At 40.7% G+C, this 13,099-nt stretch overlaps 2 protein-coding genes across 16 annotated transcripts in view; both read left to right on the top strand.

Moving 5' to 3' along the window:
• The window catches only part of MAP7D2 (MAP7 domain containing 2), a 50,622-nt gene extending 43,018 nt beyond the window's left edge, over nucleotides 1-7,604 (top strand). For 11 of the 12 annotated variants that reach the window (XM_053387083.1, XM_053387084.1, XM_053387085.1 and 8 more), the window contains 6 exons: nucleotides 860-964; nucleotides 1,742-1,795; nucleotides 3,003-3,081; nucleotides 4,125-4,311; nucleotides 4,890-5,165; nucleotides 6,002-7,604. In XM_053387083.1, coding sequence (XP_053243058.1) covers nucleotides 860-964; nucleotides 1,742-1,795; nucleotides 3,003-3,081; nucleotides 4,125-4,311; nucleotides 4,890-5,139 — 675 coding nt within the window. In that variant the 3' untranslated portion in view covers nucleotides 5,140-5,165; nucleotides 6,002-7,604. Of the gene's footprint in view, nucleotides 1-859; nucleotides 965-1,741; nucleotides 1,796-3,002; nucleotides 3,082-4,124; nucleotides 4,312-4,638; nucleotides 4,722-4,889; nucleotides 5,166-6,001 lie in introns of those variants that run through there. The other variant, XR_008330262.1, reaches the window with a different exon arrangement.
• Nucleotides 7,605-10,358: 2,754 nt separating this feature from the next.
• BCLAF3 (BCLAF1 and THRAP3 family member 3) overlaps nucleotides 10,359-13,099 on the top strand; it is a 31,287-nt gene continuing 28,546 nt past the window's right edge. The window contains exon 1 of one of the 4 annotated variants that reach the window (XM_053387107.1): nucleotides 10,359-10,618. The gene's annotated coding sequence lies outside the window, so the exon portion shown is untranslated. The remainder of the gene's footprint in view (nucleotides 10,619-13,099) is intronic. The other 3 variants (XM_053387104.1, XM_053387106.1, XM_053387105.1) reach the window with 3 other exon arrangements.

The following is a 13,099-nucleotide window of genomic DNA, read 5'->3' on the forward strand; positions in this document are numbered from 1 at the left end:
GCAGAAATGCAGTACGTAATGCTTCTGTAGGTTTATCATAGATGAACATACATTGTTACTTTTTATTCAGAGTCAGACCACTGGCATATCTCTAAACCGCTCTTGGTTTCCTGGAAGTCTCATGTACAGATCTTTCCGTTATCCATCTCCCGTGATCCATTATCATTTCAATACTTTGGGGTTTAAAATGCAGACATCTGTATGCAAGACATGTCCTCTGCCATTGATCTAAGTTCAGCATTATTAAGCATGTCACACATTATGTAGAAAGTGTTAAACCTCAGGTGCCTATAGTTACTGCCCTTTAAAATGACATACATGCTAAATGCTAACTATATGTCCTGACTTAGATCTGTTAGCTCTTTGACTTTTAACTACAATTCCATCAGTATGGATAGGCTTTGTACTGCTTAGAGCATATTTAAATCCCTTTTCCAGGTGGGTTTGCAGGGCCACCTGGGAATTGTCATAGCTCAGTAGTTGAGCATGTGCTTTGCATGTCAAATTTCCCAGATTCGATCTCAGCCACCTCTAGGTCTGTATAGACAATACTGAAGTAATTCGACTAGCGCTCTAAATTGCTAGAAGGCAGCTCCCTGTGTTCTTATACCTTTCTGGGAACTGGTGGCACTAGCTAGTCTACGTCCACTACAGTCCAGCAGACCCACATGGGAAGATGAGTGGAACCACAACCATTCAGGAAAAAATATCTCGCACAGACACGAAACCCTAGCAGAAAGCTTTGGTGCTATATTTTAGGGAAATACTGTTCACTCACATTTTCTGGAGTCTGGAAAGTTGTCTGTGATGGAATGAATAAGGTGGTTTATTTTTTGGTGGCTTATGTGTGTTTAATTAGAAAGAAGCAGCAGAAGCGAAGGCCCGGGAGGCGGCTGAGCATCTGCGTATGGAAAGGGAACAAATCATGCAGCAGATAGAGCAAGAAAGACTGGAGCGAAAGAAGGTAGAGAATTTGTCCATATCATGGGTGACAGCATTGTTACTTTTGTCCTCATAAGTTTATCAAATGCATCTCTAAATTAAAGGTATCCTAGACAAGAGAAAAGCTTGATGATGTAGTTGAGCTCCTAATGTCAAATGTAATTGTTCATTATTCTGTTCAAAATTATGATCCTCTTCAGATTTGGGAGCAGCCAATTGGTATGCATGGGATCTGCCTACCAGTTGCAACCTTTCTGTATAGGATCATGGCTGTAATAATCCTACGCAGTCTCAAACACATCCTTTTCCAACTTGGGTCCCCGTATGTTGCTGGACTACAACTCCCCTCATCTCTAACTACTGGCTTGCTAGCTAGGGATGATGGGAATTGTAGTCCAACACCATCTGGGGACCCAAAGTTGGTTGGGAAAGGCTACTCTAACAAAAGCAGAGTTAAAAGTTATTTACTCTGTTACATGTTTGGCAATTGTCTTTAACCAGATGGTATGAAATTGTTGGCACTGGTGACTTGCCATTGCATTTTCACTACATAGATGAACCATATTAAAGAGAACCATATTGGAAGATTCTAACAGCAGTGATTCAGAAATATGACTTGGTGACATTGCCTTATGTGGCCAGCCCAAGATTTATTACCTTATTCGAGCCTCACATGTCTGTAGAATGGGGAGATATTTCTTCTGTGCTATATATTGATGCAATCTCAGTTAGCTTAGCACTTTCAGTTTTGGAAGGCAAAGAATAATAAAAAACATAATCATTTTCTTTTTCTTTTCAGAGAATAGATGAAATAATGAAAAGGACAAGAAAAAGCGAAACACCAGAAATCAAGGTGTGGAACAGAATTTCCTTCCTTTCCTTGGAAGTGTAGAATTATGTAGTTCAACATACAATAAATGCCATTGCCCCAGAAATCTGAAGATTAATCTTCATTTGTAATATAAGTGGCCACTTTGGGCCCTCTTAGAAGGGTCACAATTGTTTCTCTCTCATATAAACAGCAGAAGAAACCAAATATGTGCAAACATGGGGCAACATAATGGCAAATACTACCTTTCTTAATGCCTCTAAGGGGGAGAGATGAAAACAAGTGCATTGTGCCTTCTATCTTAGTTCCAAAGTACACAGTTCACACAGCATTTCCCTCCCCTGCTACATGGAGGAAAGCAACTTAGAGAGGGCAGGAACAGAAGTATTTGAGCTGTCCCCTCCTCCCTCCCATTCTGCTTTTTCTCAGCTGCAGCCACTTGTGACTACTTTTCAGTAACACAAACAAAACAGGGCAGGAAGAAACGCATAACTGGACGTAACATGTAGTTTGACTCTTAATCGCTTACTGCTCCTACTTTATTCTACATACTTGGTTAAATGATAGGCTCTTCAAGAGTAATGGTCAAAGACCAAAGCAATTAGTACTACTGTGCAAATAACTGAAGAGCTGGCTGGGGTACATTTTGCTTGTTATCCTCGCAAGCCTGATTGGTGAAGGGAGGAACTACCTGGATCAAATGGCTGTTGCTTCTGCAGTTATTAGTCCAAGCGACATGAGAGAGAAAAAACAGGGGCTTTAGCTATTTTAAACCCTTGTCACCTCCTCCCTTCCCACAGAGCACCTTGATTGAGCTTTGCTTAAAAAAAAAATTGTCAGAGAATCTGGCCCGTGGGCAGGGCATCTCTGATCTGCATAGATACCAACCTGCAGTGCCCATAGTAAAGATCTAAGGTTCCCAGGGAACTAGTGTTGGTACAAGGGCTTAGAGACTGCTTCCCTTTCCCACCCTGGAGCAGATAATACAGACATGATACAAGGATCTTGCTGGAAGTTCTCACCCATCTCCTTCTGCAGCCATTGTTTTCCCTTTGTCTGCTTCCGCCATGTTTATAGAGAATGCTACAATAAGAGATTAAGAATCTTTTGTTACAAGCTGTGTGGGGGTATGTATAAAACATTTTGAGCAAAGTATAGCTGGTAAGATATAAATGTTCAGCTGCGCCTCTGGAAAGGTCTGCAGTCAGTGAATTTTACATGTTTGATGCAGAAGGAAGACATTCAGCTGGATGTGCCATCATCTTTAAATCTGGACAAACAGCCAAAGCCGCCTGCTATCAATCAAGCAGGTAAAAAACAACACTGTATTGGTATTAAATTATGTATTGATTGCCTTCCAAAATCCATGCTTCAGTGAAGCCTGCTAGATTGTTCCTATTTTGGGCAATACTTCCTGAAAGTTCAAGCGTTTGGCCTGCCCATAGTTCTGGCAGACACGTAGTCATTTTGGCCTGCTTCTCATGTGTGTTTGCTAGTTTTGCTATTTACATTGTTTTACTTCTTCTTAATATTAAACCTCATAAAGTTAGCTTGAGTGGGCATGCCACTCACACTGTAAAGAGCTCATAACCCACCCACTCTCAGTAGCCATAAACATCATACCCAGACACTGGAGGGACTTGTCAGGAATAAACATGGAACACTGGTATCAAGTGGTATGGGAGACAGCCTTACTAGAAAAGCTAACCAATAAGCTGAAACTGATGTGGGGTGGAATAGAAAAGAATGCCTTCACTCTAGTATGGCTCCGCTTTATCACATGCGCAGCCCAAAAAGACAACAACACAGGGGATAGAAATAATACACAACTGCTCTCTATCCTTTTCCAACCTCTAATTGTTTCCCCCACTTTTATTCTTAGTGACTATTTTTCTACAAATTCCCCTGTTGAAAGGGGGGATGGGAAATGGGAAAATAAGCTGCTAGACATGGCAGATAGCCAGCAAAGTTGTACCTGGAGTAGACCCATTGGAATTGTTGGACTTAATTCCATTAATTTCAGTGGGTTTACTCTGAGTATCTTAGTTGTCTATAACCCAATAATGAGGAGAGCAGCTGGCTGCCACCTTTACTAAATGTGATTTCCTCTTTTCCCCTGCCTATTGGTGGAGAACCTTCAGGGCTCTCACATACTGAATTGCAACATCTCAGGCTTCCCATGTGAAACATCAAGCTTACATATTTTCATCTTTCAGGCAATGATATTTAATTGCATTTCCTAGAGAACAAATCCTGCATTAAGTGTAGGAATAAATATGTGGCTCGCTTTCACCAATGACTTCTTGTCTTGTTGCTTTTACAATCACATTTCCTCATGACATCCTTTTCATAGAAATGAATGGACTAACAAGCTGCAAAGATGATAAAGGCCTGGGATGTGCTGTGTCTGACTCTTTCCCTCATGATGTATTTTCTAATGGACTTAAGCCATTTATGGGCCTTATTCAGCTGAACCCAATGGATGGGAAATCAAATAGCATTGATGATTCAACAGATGAAGTTCAGTCTATGGATGTGAGGTACATAACCATTTAAAAATAATCTTAGTCAGGATCCAAAGAAACACACAATTTGTTACATGTGCCTGCTGCTGCTTTAGATTTGTGTTTTTGTATGATATGGTTCAGGGATATGCTTCTCAAAAAAATACTATTATTTTAAATCTTGCTGAATTTGCACAAATAAATACCTAAAGTAATTTGTATCCTGGCCCTAATTTGAAAGTTTCATTTATCCTTTAATGAAACATGCTGTGTTCTATGTTTCTTCCAATTCTTTTGTCATTCCTTCCCTTCCACGGGCATCTGTGAACCAATATTTGATGCTCTTAACTATGGTGTACAAAGGAACAAAATGCATTCTGCAGCCTGATCCTATGCATGTTTACTCAGAAGCAATTCCTACTGTGTCAAATAGTGCTTTCTTCAAGGTAAGTTGTCTAGGGTTGCAACCTTGAGTTATCTGCCATTCATTATCTGCCTACTGTAAAATAGATGAGCTGAAATCACTCTTTTATCATCTGAGATTTTCATTGTCATGAATTTCATGCAACATACATGTTAGTAACCTGGTTTTCACTCTCTCTTTTTTTAAACAGTCCTGCTTCAAAAGAAGAGCTTATATCTATTCCTGAGTTTTCACCATTGAATGAAATTATGCCTGGTGTTTCTTTGGACCAAAATGGCTCAAATAATGGGAAGGCTCTTCAGGATCTACTAGATTTTACTGGCCAAGCCACTTACCCAAAATTATCAAGTGAAAGTGTCAGCATAGATGATTGTAACAAAAACTTGATTGATGGATTTAATAGTCCAGGACAGGAAACAACTCTCAACACCTTGTGTTGACAAACACACTACTACTTAGCAATAAGGTACTATATTCTTATAATAAGTATAATTGTTTAGCCACCTGTTGCAAGCAGTGTTTGCGTTGCCTTCTGACTGTCACACAACTGAAAAGAAAACCAGGACTCATGAGCCCTCTTCAGAAGTATTGTTTGTGCTTTTAGTGAGCATGTGAGTGGGGAGCAGGGCTGAATTGGATAATACTTGCCTGTCCCTCTATATCAGGGTTTCCCATACTTGGCTGTCCAGCTGTTTTTGGACTACAACTCCCACCATCCCTAGCTATCAGGACCAGTAGTCAGGGATGATAGGAACTGTAGTCCAAAAACTGCTGGAGACCAAGGTTTGGGAAACCCTTCTCTTATATGCACAGTGTCCCTTTTATTTGTTCTGCCGAACACATTGGTATCATGGGCTGTGGCCAGAGGGAGATGTCAAGAGCGTTGCTAGACAGGACAGCCTCATTCATGGGTTCACTGAACATGTGAACAGTACTTTGGAAAAGGGCAATGGTTTTTTGTCATGTGTGTGTGTTTAAAATCATCTAATGTGCTCAGAGCTGTTGGGTGTTGGATGATGGATTGTTTACTGTCCCATTCCTGAATTTTGTTTAGTAGATAGCATGAGTATAATTTGGAGGCCACATCCAGAAGGCTAATGGGTCTATAATTATGAGGGTCTGAGGGGTCTCCTTTCTTGAAGATTGGCACAATGTTATGCATTTAAGCCTTGAGAGGTTGAAAGTGAAGATCAGAACAATAAATGCAGTATAATAATCTGAAAATCTGAACAATTTAACATAATCTGCAAATAAAACATTGGATTTACGTAAACTAACTCAGTCTGTTTTTCTGATTGACAGATGGCGTTATTTGGGAGAATATAGACACTTCCAACGCTGCTGTTGGTCAAACAAGAGCTCGTCATTTTAAGAAGCTGCTGCAGTCCTCAACATTGGATATCATGTTCCTCTGCACTGAATTTACTGTCTTCCCATGTGCATTGATGAGCAAGTAGTCATTTTGGTCAGGAGTGGAAACTTCAGTTTGAGTGGTTTCAGGGAATATTTGTGGGAGCTTTTTTATAATTGAGCTTTTAGCTGCTAAGAAAACATGGTTATTAAACATATACATGTATATATATATATAAATAAATATATTATCAGTTGGCTCCCAAGTGAGTCAGTAAAATTTATTTTAAAACCATTCTTTTAATTTTGTCATTGAGCTATCAGGATTGTGTGTGTGTGTACGTAAAAATGCACATTAAAATGAAATGGCTGTTCCTGTGTTTGCCTTTCAGTTTGTTTGTGTTTTTTTCCCCTCTTGGGAAAAAGTCATTTTTTAAATGCCATTTATTATAGGTGTCTTATTGCAAATCAATAACTGAGAAGGCTTGGAAAAAATATGCAACTGCTGGAATCCAATAGATTTTCTTGCAGACAGTGGAACATTTGAATTACCACTCATTAAAATATGGCACATAACAATTTTATTTGTAGTACTTTCTGATCTGTCGGTAACTGAGTTGGCACTGAATTGGAGCTACCACTAATATAGTGCTAAAATGGAATTAGCAAAAGCTTATCACACTGTATTTAATTTTAACTGTCTGTGGGGGAAAGTTTTATCATTACATGTATTATATTATTGTAGAAGTAACTGTATCATGGGGTCCAGGATGATGATATGTTAATATTCAAGATTCAGTGTCTGTTATCAATACCAGGTGGTTTTCATTCATGGGATTCTCTAATATCCAACAACTCAGCTTCATATAATCAACAGCAAACAGTATATATACGTGGGCAACAAGATATTATAAGGTACATAACCACAAGTGCTGAAAGTCGTACTCCTGCAACACTATAGTCTTATCAGCCTCTCTCACTCTGCAATTGTATATGAAGAAAGCTCTTGTTGAGAATGCATAGATGTTCTGTATAATGTATGAAGGGCATAATTCAGCCTAGTTAAGCATTTTGAGATCCGTTAATTCCAAAGGGCAAGTCAAGCACTTAAATTTCTCTTGAATTTGAAATCGATCAACCTTAAGAGTGTTTAGTTTAGCCTGGATTGTGCACAAGGAATTTCAACTTTTGGTGAACTCTTCTTACCTTTTATGCTGTATTCTATGCTGCCTAGAGGACAACTCTGTCCCATTCTTTACAACAACAAAAAAGACAATTCTGTTGGAGCTAAAGAAATGGGAAACTTTTATATGTTGGGGGTGTTGAAATGTAATGTAGCTTTGTTCTCGTGACTCTAAAAATGGGCACGTATTGAGAAATTTAAGTAGTTATTGAAGCTATGTGATAATATACCCAAATGCTTACAATATTTATGTTGATGTCATTCAGCAAAAAATACTTCCTTGGTGACTGTGCAGTATGTGGTAGCATGGTATGGTGTTCTTCCAAGTTAATTCTGCAGTTTTCCTCATAAACAATAAAGAACTTAATCATATTGTGGTGGTGGTTGATGTATTTAGTTATGACAGATTAATGACACAGCATTTTCTGCAGGTAAAATGTATTTGTATTCAGGTGTTGAAACACTTAAACAGTTTCCCCAAAGATGGAAGGGAAAAGGTTTGACATAAAACTCTTTTACATGAAATACCAAGAACTCAAGGTTTACTACAAGAAAAATTGATAGCTTCTATAAATCAAAAGCAACTTAACATATGAAAGCCAAATGCAAGCACAATTGATTCTTAAATAGACTACATTGTCCGAGTCTATAGCAGATTTTTAAAAACACAAATTATTTTTAATTCAGAAAGTTACAAAAATTGCTTGTGGCAGCAGACATCATTTTTTAGAAAGGTATTTCTCAAACTTCCACATAAGGAGGAATCCTAAGATAAGGCCTGCTGTGATTCATGCATTTTTATTAAAAAACCCCTCTATTGTTCAGACAGTTTCATTATTGGATAACTTTTTGCTCCCTTAAAAAAGTTTTATAGAGACACGACAGGGTGCATGTGGCGATTCTGATCTTGCACAACAGCCTTGGACCTTCTGAAGCTACACTATGCTCAGTCAGACCACAGTATTGGCCCATTTATTTCAGTCCGTATTGTCTACACACTAACTCGTAGTAGCTTTCCAGGGTTCCAGGCAGGGTTCTATTACTTACTCTACAGACACATTAATGAATGATAAAGCTATCAATAGGTATGAGTTCTGATGCACACAGTTGTGCAACAGCTTAGATTTTGGAGTCCTGAAGTCTGGCAATTCTCCCAAGTCTTCTGAGACAAGTTCTTCTCAAAGTGTTTAGGTAACTCCACAGTTCTGCAGCGACCCACCCTTTTCTGATAACAACTGACCCCAAACCAACCCTGATAAGTAAGTCATGAGATTCAACAAGGTGCATCTCAGGAGTAAGTCAGCTCCTTCCTCGCTAGTGGAATTAACCCATTAACTGCATTCCTTAATATGCCTTCCATTTTGCATTCAGAGGATATATAACTACCACACTTACTACATGTAATGAAGTGGGATCCAGCCCATGAAGACTTATGCCACATCTAATTTGCTAATCTTTAAGGGGCCACAAGTCTTTGTTGTGTTTGCTCCCTGGGTCTCATAATTCAGGATGTTGTGCCAACTGTGTATATGAGTTGCATGACACACATGTAATATTTTTAAGTTACTTAGCCACAAAAAACAAAAATCTAAACATACAAATCCCAAAGGGCGTGAACAAGAAAAGTAAATACATGAGAATTAGCTCAGAGATTAGCCTATTAAAGGAAAGAGAAAAACTTAATTTGGAACAGCATTGTGGACATAAATTGCATTATCTTGTGTAGGTGAAACCTTAGAGCACTTGTTTGGTATGTAGAATGTCCTATATTCAATTCCCAGCACCTCCAAGTGGGCTGGAAATGTCCCATCTGAAACCATGTTTTTCAGGTTGCTACCACTCAGTGTGGTGGGGCTGAGCTATGTAGATTCAGCATAAAGCTGCTTTCTGTGTTCCTATGCAATACCTTTGCACTGTGCCCAGATATTTTCCAAGTTTAACTACTATACTTTTCCTGTATCTATCTTATGACTTGTTCCAATTCCTAAGTAGTTGAACACTTGTGAATTTGTAGTTCCCAGCCCATATGCTAGCTATTGGATATATAGGTTATAGATAATACATTGATTTTGCAGTCCCATTTGTACATTAGGGAAAGAGATTTATTATTCCCATGTGAACAATTTTAGGGAAATTAATTGAAATTACAGGTCAATGTTTTTGGGATAAAAGTCCTATTGAGTTTTCTGGGATTCATTCCCATGCAAGTATGCATAGCATTAAACTCTAATATTATTTTTAAAAAGATAAATACAGTGAAAGTTCTGAAATCCATAGTAGGCCAGTACCCTTTGATGTTGCTAAAGGGAAATGTCTCAGAACATGTTTAGTTCTCCAAGTCTCCTTATCGATACAGCTGGGAAAGAGTACTTTATTTTTGCTCCCAAAATTAAGCAAGGATGAGAATGGGAGATCCCTGCTAAGCAAGGGAAGGGCTGCTTCATCAGTCAAGGCTCAGCTGTGGAGCAGAATCTGAACGCCCAAGCCTGTCTTGGGCTATGTGACTGGAATACCTTTTTGGCATGTATAAAAAGCGCATTTTCTCTCGCCAGAGTAGCCAGGCAGCTTTTCCCCAACTTGGGTCTCCAGCTGTTCTTTGGATTACAATTCCCATCATCCCTGGCCACTGTTCCTGCTAGCTAGGGATGATGGGAGCTGTAGTCCAAAAAACAGCTGGGGGGGGGAAGACCCAGGTTTGGGGGAAAACAGCCTACCTCCACACACCTGCGATTAACCTACAGTCAGCCTCAGTAGTGCGCCATGTGGAGTTTAACGCCCTTTTTATGTTTATGTCTGTTTTGCAGTCCAGTATTTCTAGGCCGCCTTCCCGCGTAAATACAATTTCGAGGCATTAAAAAAAATAAAAAATTACAAAGGCTGTCCCGACCCCCACACCCAAAAGGCAGTCAGAAGAAACAATACTAAGGGAAGAAAGAAATGCACTGCTTCCTCTGTGTGTGTGTGTGTGTGTGTGTGTGTGTGTGTGTATAAATATCTTTTATTTTAACGAAGCGGGGAAGGAGGACGCGCGCATGGCGGGGCAAGAGAGCAGCAGCGAGGGATTCCTCCGGGCCCCGCGAGGGTCGCCAGGGAAGCGTCGGCATTCGCTCCTTCCCCGCCCCTTTACTTCCGGGGCACTTGGCCCGGCCCTTACGCCTGGGCCGGGGTGGGCGAGGTAGGTAGGCCTGGCCGGTGGAGAAGGGCGCTTCCTCCTCTCTGTTTCTCTCTCTCTCCTCCTCCTCCTCCCGCCGCGGGGCCTGGGAGAAGCCTCGAGGTGGGCGCTCCGAGGAGGAAGGAGGGCGGAGGCAGGTCCTGCCGGAGAAGCAGCAGCTGCAGTGGCTGGGCGAGCGGGCGAGGAGGCTGAGAGACGCCGCGACCTGGAAGAGGCAAGTGTCTCGGGACGCCGCCCCCTCCTTCCCGGGCCTGCCGCGGCCGAGACTCCCCCCAGGGCTGAGGTGGGAAGGTCGAGGGCGGGCGGGGGGTGTCCGTCCCCCCCAGGGGACTCTGTTGAGGGAAAGGGAGCTGCACCTTCCCCTCCACCTTTTCTGGGTCTGGAGCCGAATCCCCCCCCCGCCTGCCCCCCCGTCCCGTTTAGCCGCCCTGTCCCGAGAAGCGACATCCCGCCTTCTCTACCACGCTTAAAACTGCCCGCAGTTATTATACTGACACACACACGAGATACCGAGATACTTCGGTTTCGTTTTTGGGGGTGGGTTGGGGTGCTGCCCCCACCCTGGTCATCCTTTCCTTGGTCCGTGCTTACCTACCGCGAACGGTTTTTTAAAATGTAGAGAGCCACGATATCGGTCATTCGGTGGGTTCAGGGTCTTCTTTATAGGGTCTTAGTTCTTTGCTGTGGCATGAGATAAAAGGCTGATTAGAGTAAATTAAACTGGGGTTTAACCCCCCCCCCCCCAAAAAAAAACTTACCTAGATGTCCAAATTGTGAGAGTGATAGTTTGGCAATAGTGCGGCAAATTGTAAGGAAAACTTATTCTTAATAACATATTAAATCAGAATCGTTGCCATTCTGTAGCACTGTGCTCAAAATTGTTGCAGTGGATTTAATCTCTTTTTTGGGTGCCTCCTCCACAAGAGGTCCATAGGGTGACAACAGGGCCTTTTCTGCGCTGGCTCCCAATTTGTGGAATGCTCTCCCAAGGGAGGTTTGGCTGGCACTTTCATTATACATCTTTAGGTGCCAAGCAAAAGCATTCCTCTTCAACAAGGCCTTTGGCTGACTAACATGCCATAGTGTTTTAAATGTGGGGAGGTGTTATTGGTTTGGTTTGTTGTTTTTATTACATATTTTGTGCTTTTATCTTGCATTTTTATGCAATGAACTGCCTTGAGATCATTGGATGAAGGGCAGTAGTATACAAATGTTAATAAAATAAATTCACATGTAAACATGTAAGAATCTTTAACCACCATGACTTGGAGCACAAAAAGAGGGATTAATATCTGCTAGGTTAAGGCTGTAAAAAATAACAGCTGATCGATCACCTGGTTTCTTAAAAAAATTAGCTGGTTTCTAATACTAGCACCTAAGTGATCTGAAATATATAGGCTGATACAAAAGCAAGGAACCTACTTGGACTGTTATGGAGGACATCAGATGTTTATTTCCTGCATTTGTGGTGCAACTTTCATAGGAGAAACCTGTTTAACTACAATATGGTGAGATATGTAATTTTGTATTTGTATATCGAACTCTCTATTTTTCCATCTCCCAGAATACTGCTTTGGATACCAGAAACCTGAAGCAGAGTTACAATAGTGGCCAACCAGATGTGTCTGAGAAGCCTGCAAACATACATGAAGGCTATAGCCATCTCCTATTGATGCTTCAGATAAACTGGTACTTGGGAGAAGTGATAAAGACAGACAGAAACATATGTTGAGAAGATAACAAGTGGGAACTGCTTTCATTACCGCTTTTCCTATCCCTTGCCTAGGTAGCAACTATGGGTGTGGGTTGTTGCCTTGCTTGTGGAGTACCCAGACACATCTGACTTCCCACTGTGGGAATAGGATACTGGACTAGACAGACCTTTGGTCAGATCCAGTGGGTTGCTCTTATCTTTGTATTTGTACATGAGAGAATAACTTTTTTAAAAATGTCTGAAGTTTTGCTTTCCATTTCATTGGGTTCGTTGAGCGTTGTGATTTTTCATGGGGTGAAGAGAGGAGTGGTTGACACTGCCTGGAATTGTTGGGTATCAGCAAAGTGCTAAACTTTTTAGCTTGTCTGTAGGGCTGTGTACTATTGGCAAGTTAATTTTCTTTAGATCTTAGACTTGCTCAGCAGAGTCTTATGTGAATTCAGTTAGTTATAAATAATAATATAGTACATCTCCTTCTTACACTAAGTGTATAATTACAAATTCATTTTTGTTTAGTTGCCTTAGGGTGGTTGTGCACATCTGCTCTTCCCTAGGTTTTTATTTATATGCCCAAAAATTATAAAATGGAACTCATTGTCAGTTGTTCTTGGGTACTACAATTTTGAAAGTTTCTATTTTAACAGTTTGGGTTATAGAATAACCCAAACTTTCACCTCTGCATACATTGTACGCACCTCCTTTTATAGAATAACCCAAACTTTCACCTCTGCATACATTGTACACACCTCCTTTTATAGAATAACCCAAACTTTCACCTCTGCAGACATTGTACGCACCTCCTTTTTCCATAAGCTTAAGTGACTAGTCTCACTCTTCTTTTGCATTCTCTTTGCTTCAGAGTAGATGGAGCTGTGTTTGGTTGGAGACCACGTTAATCATACTTCGAATAGACTCACTGAAATTGATTGACTTGTAATCTGTTTATTTCAGTGGATGTACTCTTGGAGTGTGACAAACATT

The sequence above is a fragment of the Podarcis raffonei genome, chromosome 4 (assembly GCF_027172205.1).
Source record: "Podarcis raffonei isolate rPodRaf1 chromosome 4, rPodRaf1.pri, whole genome shotgun sequence".
Lineage (NCBI taxonomy): Eukaryota > Metazoa > Chordata > Lepidosauria > Squamata > Lacertidae > Podarcis > Podarcis raffonei.